Source organism: Micropterus dolomieu, linkage group LG10, assembly GCF_021292245.1.
Source record: "Micropterus dolomieu isolate WLL.071019.BEF.003 ecotype Adirondacks linkage group LG10, ASM2129224v1, whole genome shotgun sequence".
NCBI classification, from domain to species: Eukaryota; Metazoa; Chordata; class Actinopteri; order Centrarchiformes; family Centrarchidae; genus Micropterus; species Micropterus dolomieu.
The window spans coordinates 5,064,951-5,080,139 of record NC_060159.1 but is presented as its reverse complement, the minus strand read 5'-3'; the positions used below and the strand labels follow the sequence as shown (position 1 = coordinate 5,080,139).

Sequence of the window (15,189 nt, the reverse complement as noted above, 5' to 3'; positions counted from 1 at the left end):
GCCTCCAAACAGTTTCAGGGGAGGCTCAGGCTACAGCTGCTTTTAACTCCCTTGTTACATTCAACAGTCCCAATTTGTTATTGTTATTATTAAATCTGGTGTGGTTCTTCGTGTGCATTACTTTATTCTTTTTCCAAATCTTGTATAACTACGGATAGACCATCATGTTTACACCGGCACGCGCATGCCCAGTGTACGTGAACGGGCACTAGATGTGTGTTTTCAGTTGTTTTAATATAGACGGAAATCAACTCTGATACGCAGCTAAAACGCTGGTGTGGACGGAGACTGTATTCGTTTTAAAACTGTTTTTGTTTAAAAAGTGTGGATGGGGCCTCAGTGAATGGAACTGAAACAATTTTACATTAGTTATTACATTAGTTACCAAAAGAAGATCACAGAATAGCCTACCTTTGTTCCCAAAACAAGTGTGTCTTTATTTAATGTATTTGTTGACATCTGAAGTCACGTCAAACAGCAATATTAGACTATCTTGGCTTAATTGTTGAGTGTCTCTGGTATCAATAGGCATCCAGGAATTGAGTGAAACTAAGCAAGTAAACAAGGGGGGTTAAGGGGTGCCTTTTCCCAAGCTTTGTCTGAGGGGAGGCCCACAGTCTCAGACTTTGAAAACCTGTCTGACAAGATATCACCCACCACACCTGCATCTGTTTTAACATTTAACAGTCTGCACTTCACATGTAAGTAATTGTTGCAGTGTCAAGTCATTGTTTTATCATTAATCATGCCTTAAAATAACATTTTCATAGACTGGCCTTCTTGTAGGCCCACTATACTTATTCTCATGACACAGCAACAGTTTATTTCTTTTCTTTTCATGCAGTTATTTTTATGTGTGATTAATACTTGGGTCTTTTGTGTTTGTGTCCTGCAGATTCTCTTCCCTTGGCACCATGACTTGAGGTTTTCATAGTGAGCAGTTTTGTGTTTCAAATTCTCCTCAAACATCACAAGCCATGGCACTCTGGTGCAAACAGAAGCAGCCTCTAGTCAATCATTCACTGTCATCCAAGATAAAGACTTCCAGATAACGCCATTAACACTTCACATGAGTGGTAATAGTATTTGTGCCGTATTTTTTTTTAACGAGGGGTAGAGTTGTTTCCCATTCCCATAAAACTCCAACACCCCTAATGATCAGTGGATCAGCAGAAAACAACCACAAATGTCACAAGGGTTGGGAGAAGCTGGAGTAAGTGTGTGAAGTCTCCATCTCTCTCTCTCTTAGCACACACGTACAGTAGTTAGTGTGCTTGCTGAGTGGGCCAGTTATACATGGGGGATCAACATTCCATTAAACATTCCTCTCGTGGGACTGTCCCGCCTGAAACATCGCGAAGTTTCCTGCTGTTTAGTATTTTGGTGGCAGCAGGCAGCCAGCAGCAGCAACCCGCCGCGGAGGCAAGTCCAAGAAAGGTGGAGACTCCTGGGTAACTTCCTGCACAATAATCTTGAAGCACCACCAAGAGAGAACTGGGGAGGCTGCTGCTGCCGCTGCTGGGGCAAGGGCGAATGGATATACGGCTCACTTAACTTCTTTTTCGGCAGTGAATCGACAGAAAACCCCAAACACTTTGTGGTCGATTATACACATCTACCTGGCTAGTAGCTACCTAGCAGTAAGGCTGCTGGATAAGAGATTCCCGACGTTTGATAGCGAGGCGGTGCGAAGGACAGGAATGGGTGAGTTTTCCATGATGTGGCGCTTGTGTTGTTTATAACGTTATGTGCTCCTTCTTTCCGACTCGGCCACGCAGTGCAAGTCGAACACACGTAAGGCATTTACGTTAAACCGAGTGTCAGTGACCGACACCGCGCTATCGGCTTTTCCCCAGCAGGGAGTTAAAGTTAGCAAGCCTGTTAGCTAGCTGCTTAGCCTAGCCCAGCTAGCAGGCTGGTTAACTGGATAACGCCACATCCATCCTTTTGGATTTGGCTGCATTTCCAGCTAATGTTAACGTGAGCTGCCTCAAAGCTTATGTCAGCAAGATATCTGCGAAACCACTTACGGTCCTGAAACTATTTTAATAGCTTGGAATTGCAAGTTTATTCTCGCTTGGCTGTGCTGTGTGTATCCAAAGTTGGGACTTTGTGTGTGTCGAAATAACTCCACAGGCAGGAAACTCCATAAGTTAACGTTTGCTTATTCTGGTAGTAACCTCCCTGTCTGACGTTTGCTTGAGGTCTGATGTAAAGAAGAGATAAGTTGCATTGTTGTTGTGCGCACTGTGTCCTGTGACTTACATTCTTTCCATGACAGTGACATCCTTTACAATGAGATCCCACGCCCAAAAGCATGTAACGCTTCGGGAACGGGGTTATCCGTGCATCTCCAAGCGACATGCAGCAGACACAGGTGCACACTTTCAGGGGAAAACCCAGATACTGGAGCACACTGATTTGATTTGCTTATCTCCACTTAACACTTGACCCCAGTGTCACCACATATAACGAGGGTATTTCACTGCCAGCCCTGAAAACTTTGTAGTTACAACCAAAGATAGTTTCTGCAAGAGTTAGAAAAAAACAAAACAAAACCCAGAAGACACCAGGGGTGGACTGTGCTTGTTTTTACTTTGTCACAAAGAGAGTGGTTGTTGTGATGGTCATGCTGACTGAATGTAGAGGAAACACTCTGATCTTTGTGTATTGCAAACCCCCTGTACTGTATCATGAAACCTGTTTAGATGTGTCGCCTGCGGCTTTTGTGGTCGTGTGCAGTAGGACTTGTTTTAAGCACTGTGCTATGTTGTAAAACAGGTTGGAAGCGAGGCCTCTCTCAGCCTTCCGAGTTGTATGCTTGCAGACTGTGGTTTTGACAGTCACAAGTGTGAGAACGCCTTAAAACAAAACTGCTTTACATGAACCCAATAGTTTACACTTAATATTAAGAGTATGCTCAGTGTCACAGTGATGCACTGCAGTGTGGGTCCAGGAGACACATGAAATTAACATTTTACTGCAGAGAGAAGAACGGTCCAGAAGATCATTGGACAACAAGCTAGGGGTTTTTTTAAAATGTGAACCCAGGTGGAAAATATAATTCTTCTGACAATCACTCCCGATGAGAATCCACGAAAACAGGCTTAGCTAGGTTCACAGGAGTTTGTAATGCATTGTACTCTTCTTTGGTATGCCTTTTCTCTGGTGGCTCAACCCTGAGGATATCTCAGCTGTGTGTGAACATGTCCGAGCTCTGTGTGTGTGTGTGTGTGTGTGTAAGAGAGAGAGAGAGAGAGAGAGTCCATCATATTCTGTATTTGCTTTGACTGAACTGCTCTTAGATTTTAGTGAATCAACCAGTAGCCTACCTGTTTAGTGTTTGGAAATCCCGGAGCTTTGCCTGCCCCCCCCCACCCCACTATATAACTATTCCATTAGCCAACTTCACTGCAGGATTCTATTGAACCACCCAAACAAAGACTGGACATGTAAAAGATTGTGCGATAGAATATTAACCTCACTTGCCTCGACCAATATTTACCAGCATGTGGTTCGTGTTAATTTCCCACCGTGGTTTGAACATAACTGCTGAAGTTTACCTAGCCTGTAGCATGGTTAACCTGGTCCTAAAAAGTAATAATTCATTAATTAATTCATTTGTGGTAAAAGTAAGTAACCTCATTTGATGCTATATACAATTATTTCTTATTGTAATTACTGTAACTTTGCACATACATAGCCTCCCCCTTGTGAGTTTTGGGCAGGTGGTGAGAGAGTTACTTTGGAGCACTAACTTTCTTTAGTCACCATCATCTTTTCTAAATGTTTTCCCCATCCCAAATGACAGCAGATCTAATCTAAAACCATTACTGGCTAGTGTTAAATATATATAGTTAGACTGTACAAACTATACCCTGCTCTCCCTTAAACACCAGTCACATTCTGAAATCTACAGCAGCGCCCCATGTATTTTTCTATTTCATTCATTAATAAACATTCCATCTAAAACCATATATATTAGATTGTACATGACTTTTCTTGATAACGGTATTATATGTAAGCCATCAGCCACCCTGCCTTCTAAATGTCGGCATTGGCCATTAAAAAAGCCATGTCGGTCGGCCACTAAAAGTAATGCCAGACATTTCACTGGATCCAGAATGAGGGAACATGTCAGGCAGTCTCAGTTTCCTCACACGGGCCACCATTGCATTTTTAATTTAATTAATTAAATTTAATTAAAGTCCCCTGAGTTGCAAACACGACATGCCTGCAACTAACAACCGGTTCATTATTTCGATTAATCTGCAGATTATTTTCTCCATTATTCGTTTAGTGTATATAACACCAAATAAACAGTGAAAACGGCCCATCACAGAGTCCTACAGACATCAGCTGTCTTGTTTTGTATCACTAACAGTATAGAACCCACAGATATTTAATTTAGTGTAATAAGGCAAGAATTACATTGTACATTGTTAGTGATTATATTTCATTATTATATATCATTATTATTACACTCATTACCTATTTATCCATTGGCGCTCCACTGATACCTCACTGATTGGTCCCAGTGTTGTGTTTTGGTGCAGCTGCACTCTTGTGTACACGCACGATTGTACCATAAAACAAGCTTTAGATGTTAATATTACTTTGCTACACATTATTTACGCTTTTGTCACAGCATAACTGTCTGATCAGTTAGTCTCCACTGTCATGTGTGTAATATGCAGTAGTACATATGTCTCCTCTCAGAAGTCATTGGCATGTTTGGTCTTTAACATTTGACAGGCACAGCCATCGCGTGCACGTGTCTGCAAGCCTTTTGTTTCCTCATAGAACTATCAGTGGTGTTATTTGTGAAGCAGGGGTGTTAGGTTCCGTTAGGTTTAATAACTTCAGCAATAGTAATAGGCACGGTTCAAAGTGTGTTTGCTTGTCTGGCTGTCCAAACTTAGCGTCTAGGTATGTGTAATGTTTGGCAAGGGGTGCCCATCTTCAGCTGTAATGTTCAGTCTGTGCAGCGGGTAAATAAAGGTGAACCAGAGGCGTCAGGCTCTCATTTAGAAGAGCAGCAGCTCCCTCTGACTTGATTTCTCTTGGTAACACTTTCATATCAGCTACCTCTCAGATCAGTGGGAAGGAATGCAGTTATGAGTTTCCTCCTCACTGATTGTGTGTGTGAGTGACTTACAGAAGGACAGAGAGCGCACTGATTTAGACAGTCTGCCTGGCAGTCAGCTCGCCTGCGTGGCCTTGAGTATTTCCTCCCCCTTCCTCTCCCTCCCCCCCCCCCCCCCCCCCCCCCCCCCCCTCGCTCCGCTTTAACATCCCCCTGTCTGTGGTAGGGTTATATAAGAGCCTTATTGTACAAACTCGTTTACCTGCGAGGAGAGGACTTTTACAATAACCTTTCCTTTCCTTCTGCTCAACCTCGACCTGGCACATGGACATGATAGAGATAGAGAGAACGCATTGAAAGGAATCCAGTTGATTAAAAAGTCTTGCAATGCATGTGTCTAGTGAGACAGACACTCTCAGTTTGAATACTGACCATAACAGTCAGCGGTGTTTTGAGTCACACTCTCAGTGCAGCTCTTGGAGAACACTCTGAGGAGAAAGAAAGATACATAGTCTCTGATAAGAAGAACCCAACTCCAAGCAAGACTGAACATGATGGAGGTATGCTGGAAAGACAATACGTACACTCACAGACATTTATAACAAAGCTGCACACCAACAATAGCGTAGTGTAACTAGTGTAAATTCTCTGTGATTAGTAGGGCTGTCGCGATAACCGCAAAATTGAAATACGAAGCTATTGGTCAAGCCTACCGTGGAGGATGGCAAGCACCGCAGCAACCGCACTGTTCATACTTTACACTTCAGGGCGTGTTAAATTAATAAATGAGTACTTCAAAAGTTCCACAACCGTAACAAGCTCTGTAACGGTTCAAGGATGGATCGCCATGGGCTGTACGTGACCCGACTTCAAATTCTGAAGGTGTAAGTGTTGCTGTGTTTTGTGTTGTTTTACTGTACGTTGTGATCCTGAGTGACAGTCTAGAGAAACTGTGGACAGTGAACCAAATTTGAAGCTCACTAACTAAGAAGAGTAGTGTGTCGGAAGACTGAATTTAGTTATATATGATTTTAGTTATAACGTTACTACAGCACAGTGGCTAGTTGTGGACAGCCATTCTGCTCCACACCGGCACCGGCGGTATGTAAATTGACTTGATAGACATGCCCTGAAGGTAATGATGTAACTACGTCTGAAAAAGACACGGTCAACCTACAAAAAGGAGTTTGCTTGGCAATGTTGTTGACTAGCACGCAGCTTAGGACCATACTAGCACCTCGCACTAGCACCATAAAGCTGCTGTTAGCGGCTTGCTGTGCACTAAGGTGACAGATAAAGACACTCTGACTCTGCTATATGGCACCAGATTACTTCATTGTCTCAAGTGTTTTCAGTTACTTTTGGTTTCACATGCAGTCCTAAATTGCGTCGGTCAAACGGTCTCAAACGTTACTACCAGCGGATCAATAACGCAATGCACCACAGAGTAAAGGGCAGGTGGAATTCTCATTAAATGATGACGATGGTCTGGTAATATTATGACTTTTTTCCGAGAATGTCAGAGAACACAGATATGTGGGAGAGACTGTGAATGTGCAGAAAGTTTTGAACATGAGCAGAAAAGCTGCTGAAACACTGGAGCTAATAAAGTACAAGAGTTTCTAACTAATTAAAATGAAATAATTTAGCATTGTGGTGAAAAGGTACCACAAGCATTTAAAGAGGTTACTTCCCCAAACAAAGACACAAAAGAGGAGGGATGTCTAAATAATGACTCAGCAGGGATGATATTAAATAAGTTGATCTACAAGAGAAACAGATCAGAGTGCAGCACAGAATGACTGAGGGCTGCACTGACTTAGATTCTGGTAGAGTTAGGCTCTAGATTTTGAATTGTCACTTGCCACCTGAATTTTGTGTTTCTCTTTACATAAATAAAAACATTTTCACCATAAACTGGTGCACAAAAATTCAATAGAATGCAGGAATTACATTTTTTTTTTTTTTTTTTTTTTATAATTCAGCATTAAAGATTTCTTAAAAATATTGTTAAAATCTCGTCTTGTCTCGATCTTGTGAATCCAATCTTGAAACTCGTCTAGTGACTCGTTACACCCCTACAAACAACATTGCATAACTAATTTTCACGTATTTAATGAGAGAGGAGATTGTTTAATCCGTTGTCTATTAACTACATTGATAACAACAGTGATGCTGCTTAAATAAAACTCAAACAGACCAGGGGTGAGTAGGGTACTGAAAAGCTTTTCTCCACTATATTACAATGTCTCCCATGAGAAATTGCTCAAGTATCTAAAAATTACCGATTGACAAACCTATTTAAGTGAAAGTCTAAAACCTACGTGTTACTTTATTACTGTGCAAGTCCAGGTCAAGCTTCAAGTCTTTAGTCAATAATTGAAATCAAGTTTGTTTTTGGAATAACTTCCATCCAAAGTGCATCAGGTTGGAAATAGCTTTTGTTTCTAGGGAAATGTACTTTGCTTTGCACGTTCATCTCTAATGTAGCATTTTCCGTTCAATACGATAGTTTTATTTATTTATTTATTAACTTTAAAATAGCACACGTGCTAGCTACCTAGCTTGCTATTGTGGCCTGTATCTGTTATGTTGATGAAGGACCCTGCTGCATATGATTCGCCGTCTTCAATAACACAGGCACCCATTACACTGTGATTATTATATGTAGAGAACTATCGTGGCTCTCGCTGTGCTTCTGAAAAAAATATTTTAAAAATAGATTACTGGTTCAAATAGTTGAGTTAGAAGTACAGGGACATGATTACATCTTTTTTCCATAAAGCGCTCTGGAGTCACACAAAAACAATCCCACGCAGCCACCACTGGAATCTAATTCTGCAAATATAATACTTAATACTTAATAATAATGTAGCCTAATATTTATCAGTGAGCATGTTCCAGCTCAACTTGACTCCTTTAGCTTTTGATCATCTCTCTCCCTTTCTCGTTGTGTGTCTCACCTGCTACAAATATGTCAGGAATCCTCAGCTGCCTCTCCCCAGGGCCTAGGTGTCATGCTACTGTTACTGAGAAACATAGCACTTTTCTTAGTGTGTTAGCGTGTATTCCTCCTTTTCTCTTTCACACCACCTTTCTGTCATTATCTCTCACCTCTCTTTCAGCACCCACATCAGAGACGGTTCACTGTATTTTCCTTTTGTTGCTGGTGGTTTGTAAACCTGTGTGCAATGCTAAATAATCTGCAGGAAATGAAATGATGTGGTTTGTATCATAGGGCTCTAAAGTGTCAGTATTTCACTCTCATATGGCCCTAAAAATAGACACGTGTGAACCAGCAAAAATAATTTACGAGCACAGTGTGAGAGTAAAGATTACAACCCCCCAGCTATGCTTTTCATGAGCAAAACATTAAAAAAAGTTTGGTGTATTAATGGTTATGATCAGGGTCTGAAATTGCAGAACAGGGAAAACGCACATTTAGTAGGTTAGCGTAGTGATCGGTGCGCATCCCCACGTCTCACACACAACATCACCAGTAAGCTCAGGGAATATCTGTGGTGGTGTTTCAAACCAAACCCACCAGGTTTGTGGTTTTTAGGCACTGACTGTATAATACACTGTGCAAACATGCATGTAATGGTTTTGTGTAAATATATTGAACATTGAATGACAATGTGATTTACATTAAATGATGCATAAATGAGAAGAGTGTTATTGTAGGACAGGATGATTAATTAAAAAGTAATCGTAACCCAAATTCAGAGCCTCTTACCATGCTGATTATTTCGTTTTTTAATCCTATTAATATATCCCCCACTGTGTGTGTGTGTGTGTGTGTGTGTGTACGTGTACGTGTACGTGTACGTGTTCACGTATTTTCCCCTTAAAAACAAAGTACCGTGTGTGTAGTCACGTGACTATGCCCCGTCTAGTCCTGCTCAGTTTCCAGACTGGAGTCTGAAGCACACGGAGATTTTCGCTAGCGTTAACCACCTATCACGTAGACGTCCTTTGATGAATGAGGAGAGGGAGCTGCCCAGCTCGCACAGGGTGCGAGGAAAAATCATTAGTTGTGCATTATTATTATTATTAACGATTGTGTGAAATTTAGAAGCAGTGCTCATTTATTCAGCAGCAGTGATGCACAGAATGTAGGGAAATATGTCTTTATTATGTGCACGTCAACGTTACCTTATCAGTTAACATTTAGATAATTGATTTTGACATGAATTGAAAAAAATACCCCACCTTAAATAAGTTAGCATATTTACAGTACAAACCTTGCCAGTGAACTATGAGGTCAAGGGTTTTAATTAAACAGAACAAGGGGAGCGTTTTGCTCTCTGGAAGAGGCGGCTAGAAGCAGCACATATTGACCCAATGGCATCCTGGCTCTGGCCAAATACACGTCTGTCCACTCCGGGGGCTCTATCCACAGCCTGCCGGAGGAACTGTGTGCGAGTGTTTTAAAAAGCTTTGTTAGTATTTTAAACACACACACAGTATCTATGTAATACATTGTTAATAAACTCTGTGTTGCTTGAACATTATTCACTGTGCTCTACATTTCTTCTCTTAGGAGCACATGCACTCCTTGGGAAAGTTACCGATGTGGTTAATTGTCTATTGGACAATTGTCAAAGTGTTAGGGCTGAATGATTAATCGTTTTTGAATCTAAATTGCGATTTGAAAGAACGCGATTAGCTAATAGTGAAGACTGCGATTAAAATGTAGGGTTATATACAGCAGATCTGACCCATGTTAAACTGTCGTGCAATAATGATATCGTTCCATTGTCGTCCTTGTGTGACACACTTGCTAACCAATCACAAGCGCCACCCTTCTCCTGTTACAGTCCTACTCACCAATCAGAGCAGGCACAGGATGTGTACATTTTACAACCACAAGCAAAACTAAACTGCAAAGGCTGTGGGGGATGGGCTTATTACTCATGTCTGTCTAATTTGTTATTTCTGCTTTTTTTTTTTTTTGTCGTCAAAGAAAACTGGACTTGTTGTTTTGTCTTGTAGATATTTCATCACTTAACCAACAAGTTTCAAAAGTCTTGAACTTTGTTCCCATCACTATCATTTTGCTCAGTGCTTGAAGCTATTGGTTAAACAAAGAGCAATTTAATTTTACTAGGGCTATTATCTAGACACACACAAAGTCAGGCAAAGTAAAGATTTGAGTTACTTATGATACTGTTTAACTGCTCAGAATCAGCCTGGAATATATCAAACATCTCAGCTTAGGTTCTCATTATTGCCCATAAGTGTAGACTATACCATGTGCATTTGATATTATGCAAGTACTTGTTGCATGAATGTTTTTTTTTTTTCTAAATGAAAACATTTAAGAGCACACTGGGAAATGTAGGAGCACAGAGTTTATTAAGAAACAATCTCTTACATACATAATTATACTGCGTGTGTGAGTGAAAACAGTCATCACAGAAAACCACTGTGATTGGCGCTTTGCAGCTTGTGGAATGTGGGACGAATACACAGTACACCACCCACACAAACCACGCCACACTTTATATAAACAAGATCAAACAATATTTATAACTTTAGTTAAACAGGTGAAAAATAGAACATGGGCAGCGTGTTGCCCTCAGGAGGAGGCGGCTAGAAACAGTACATATTGGCACAGTGGCATCCTGGCACTGCAGAGGCTCTATCCACAACCTGGAGGAAGAACTAGTAGGCGTGGCTTCATATAGTATAACATGAAAAAAAGTATAATGTTTATTTAATAGTATAGTGTTAGTAAAATTCTAGTATATGAATTATATGATGTTACTATATTCATTGTAATTTCATATATTTATATATATTTACATATATATTTCATATAATTTCACATATTTTTTTTATTTGTCTACTGTTTGCTTCTGTTTTTGGTTTGTTTGTGTACTAAAGTTGATGCAACGAGTGAATTTCCCCATTGTGGGATTAATAAAGTCTATTATATATAGTAGAATACTATATAGCTTACTACTATAATATTATTATATATCCAGTTGGATAATACAGTAGTTTAATTTTTGTGCAATGTTTGTCTTCATTAAATGCTGAATTGCAAGAGAAAAGACCTACACAGTGGTTAGTCTGTAATTTGTTAATGCTTATTTACTGCTAAGTACTAACTTATCAATAATCATAACCATTTATGCATAACAAAGAGTTAAACATTTCAAAAGTTTTGCTTTAGCATGTCAACTTTTGTCTAATGTCCCGCCCCATCTAGACTGTGATTGGTCGTTGTACAAAAAGTGACATTGACGAGCGCATGGACTTTATGAAAAGTTGGAACACTGTTTAACAAAAGGCACCTGATAAAGCTAAATAGCCCACTAGCCAAACCCAAACCTTGCTTTTCCTGTCCCTAGATCTTACACATACTTGGACTTTATTTTATCCCTTTTATTTTATTCTATTTTACTAATTTTATATTTATCTTAAACGTGTCTTTTAGTCTTTTCAATGTTTTCATGCTTTTATCTTGTATTGTTTTTGTATTATTGTCTTTACACTTGTTAAAGCACTTTGTAACTTGTTTTTGAAAAGTGCTCTACAAATAAAGATTATTATTATTATTACTATTACTATTACGACTTCAGCTGCAGAACCTCATACTTAGTGCAGTGTCCGTTCTCAGCGGCTGATGTAATGCCTCCCTGCTCTTTTTTTAGATTTAGCGGTGCTTGTTCAAAATGTGAATCACAGCATTAATAATACTGAAACAACACGACACTGGCGGAGAGTCTTTACTTTTTCTGGTTCACACATACATTTTTACAGGCATATGTGACTGAAATATTCGCTCTGTAGAGCCCTGATCCACTCTTCCCTTGGTTATGTATCTCTTCTCATTCTTGCACAGTTCTTGACTCTTGCTCTACCCATCATCTGCTTGACAGCACACCATTTAGTAGATGCGCTTTTGGCGATAGCTCTTAACTTTTTGACCTATTTCTGCATTTATGACAACAGAACAGCTCTTGCGGTGCATTTATGGCTGCTGCTGGGCCTTATGATGTTGTTTTAGAAAGCTGTAGATAAAATCTTGTGTCGTTGAATAATGTGTTCAGATTTGGCTGCATATAAAGAAGAATATTACAAAATGAACTTCACATTATTGACTTTTGAGTGCTCTGCATGTGTGACACCAGTTAGAGGATGTAAGCATCATAGTATACGTTGCACAGCCTGACATCATGGAGGCCATGAATGACTGAGCCGACCTCCTGACCCACATCCACACTGATACGTTGACACAAAGATGAGGGAGACATGCATGCAGTTAGCTTTCTGCTTTAGCAATGAAAGCTCAATTACCAACTTAATTACATTCAAAAAGACTTACAGTGTACATTGGCAGGACAAGCTTAATAATAAGCCAGTATGAATATCACAGACAAGGCAATGTAGCTGTTCTTGGGTCAATGGCCATCACTGGATGAACTACCTCCATGTGATTCTCCTTCTTAGCAAAAACATCAGGGTAAACCCTGACTGAAGGCCGTAATGTGATTTGACCTTGGATAGTTGTAGTCAATGTTACTTTGTTGTTTTTCTTCACTTTCATTACACAAGGAAGGTCTCAGGTTTAGTTAGTGGAATTATTTAGGCCAGAATCCCCCTAATGCCACCTAACCAGGGTCACCATACTGAGGCGGGCTGTCAGCTAATAGGACAGCTAGCTGCATGGCTAACCGAGCTAACAAGCTAATAATGGATCCAGTCAGCTATCTGTTCATCAGCCAACTCCGTAAATGTTCTCAGTTTACCAGCCATTGCCAGGTTGACAAAAAAGTAAATTATTGACCCTGATGACAATGAACTAGCAGGAAGTTCACTCCTGACACACACACACACACACACACACACACACACACACACACACACACACACACACACACACACACACACACACACACACACACACACACAAACCACTTTTACACTGACTGATTTTGGCTGCGTTTAATGTATTTAGAAAGGCATTTCCTCTGAGGAACAAACCGAGAAGACTTTGTCCACTGCCCCACTGCTGGTATTTCACATGCATTCATTCAGAATTCATCTATGTTTATTACTTGTTCCTCAAACAAATAAAGACAAGACAATCTGCAGTCACAGCCATTATCGCCACACATTCCTACCTAAAACAAGGGTAATGTCACTTTTTTTATACATGCCTTTCCTAGAAAGTTGTTCACAAGATTTAGTTAAACCTATTACATGTTAAAAATATAGATATAGATTAAAATAAAGGTTAAAATCTACAAAGCTTTTCAATGAAATTTAGCAGCGCTTTGGACTAAAGCCGTACATTCCAAAGATTGTGGCACACATTATTTTCATCTGTTGTACAGGGTAATAGCAGACTGCACTCAACGTCTCTGCTTTCACTGTCTGTGAAAATGTGTTTTGGTAAATAGACTGCATTTACATGGTGCTTTTTTTTTTTTTACATTCTGAGCAATTAATCATTTTCAAATGGAAACTGCGATTTGAAAGAATGCGACTAGCTAATCGTGAAGACAGCGATTTAAATGTAGGTTTATTTTACAGCGCATCTGACCTGTTTTAAACGCAGTAACAGATTCATTCCGTTGTCATCCTTGTGTGACAGACTTGCTCGCCAATCAGAAGTGCCATGCGCCTCCTGTTACGGTTCTACTCACCAATCAGAGTGGGCACAGGGCGTGTACATTTAACAACAACAAAGGAAACCAGAGGAATATGTGGGATAATGGTGCTGGCGGCTGTGCCGCGGTTTTGTCTGGCGTCAACTCGCACTGAGTGTTTCAGCAGCGGAGTGTTTAGCCTGCCCTACGTTGTTGATGTGGTGTTAATTTGTCATTTTGTGTGCTTCAGCTATGGATAACAACTCTGTTGAGCCCGTTCCATTCTGCTCTCTGCAGGCTACATATCCCACATGGAGCTTTTCAGAATAAGAGCGTTTTACCTGCCTGATTTTGCTGACTTGTTCAGATTTGTTCAGCTGTCCTTGATTTGTGTGCTTCTGTCATGATTAAGTAGGCTACATAGTTAAATTGTTTCTTTTTCTGTCTGTTTTAACTGTGTTTATTGTTGATATACGATCGGGAGAATGCAGGTGTTTTATTTTGAATTTTGACCGGATTCTCTATGCCATTCTGTGTCTGACTTCCTGCCCGGTTCATGTGCTCTGTGCTGCTTGACGCTGCTTCTGTCAAAAATAGACTGCCAGTGAATATTAAACTTAAACTAAACTTTCAAAAAAACTCGCAAATCGAAACGTAATCGCGATTTCTGGCAGAAAAATTGATTTTTCCTAAAATCGTTCCGCCCTAGTGCTTTTATAATCTGCCCACCTATTTACAACATATGCCCACATTCACCCATTCACTCACATTCATACACTGATGGGTGAGGATCGAACCAGGAACTTTGAGATTACTAGACTAGGACTGTAATCCACCAAAGAAAATCTTAGTAGACTGATTACATGTAATCAGTAACTGAAAACATGTTCCTTCAGATGTGAATAGATAGTTAAAGGTAGCAACACATGCAGCATATGAAATATAATGATTGCATTGCAGGTCTATTGAACGGCAAGTTGCAAAAAGATAACATGGACAGATAGTCAGCTGGTTCATGTAGTGTTTTTCCTGTCTTCATTCAGCGCAGGTGTGTAGCACTCTTGATAAGCCCTGGGGTACAACTTATACCTAAATGGCCCAAAGGACTAGTGTAGGTTCGGTTATGGAGCTGGTTAAACATCAATGAACCACACAGAACTGCATTTACCGACTGTATTGATTATAAAGGTACCACAACAAGAAAAGAAAACACTTGAACTACATCAAGGCACCCAATTGCTCCAAGGTTAAACACTTGTCCTGTTTAGGTAAACAGGTAGGGGAATAACTATAAACTCTACATGCCAGCAACATCACATCTTCCATAAAAATACCAAACCATCATGGCTCACCAAGATCCCACTGCAACTCCGTCTTTTTCCCAGCAGCGGATCGTAGATCACACTCGCAGTGGTGCTGTTGATATATTAAGAGGACGCCTCATCGGCATGTAGTAGCATATCAGCGTTAACACATCGTTTTAGCAAAAATGCTGGAGTT

The 15,189-nt window shown here is 40.2% G+C and overlaps 1 protein-coding gene across 1 annotated transcript in view; it reads left to right on the top strand.

The window, feature by feature from the left end:
* Positions 1 to 1,336: 1,336 nt before the first annotated feature.
* Positions 1,337 to 15,189, top strand: part of LOC123977682 (CD2-associated protein) — a 64,176-nt gene continuing 50,323 nt past the window's right edge. Inside the window, exon 1 of the mRNA XM_046060571.1 lies at positions 1,337 to 1,704. Within this exon, the coding sequence (XP_045916527.1) occupies positions 1,701 to 1,704 (4 nt within the window). The 5' untranslated portion in view covers positions 1,337 to 1,700. The remainder of the gene's footprint in view (positions 1,705 to 15,189) is intronic.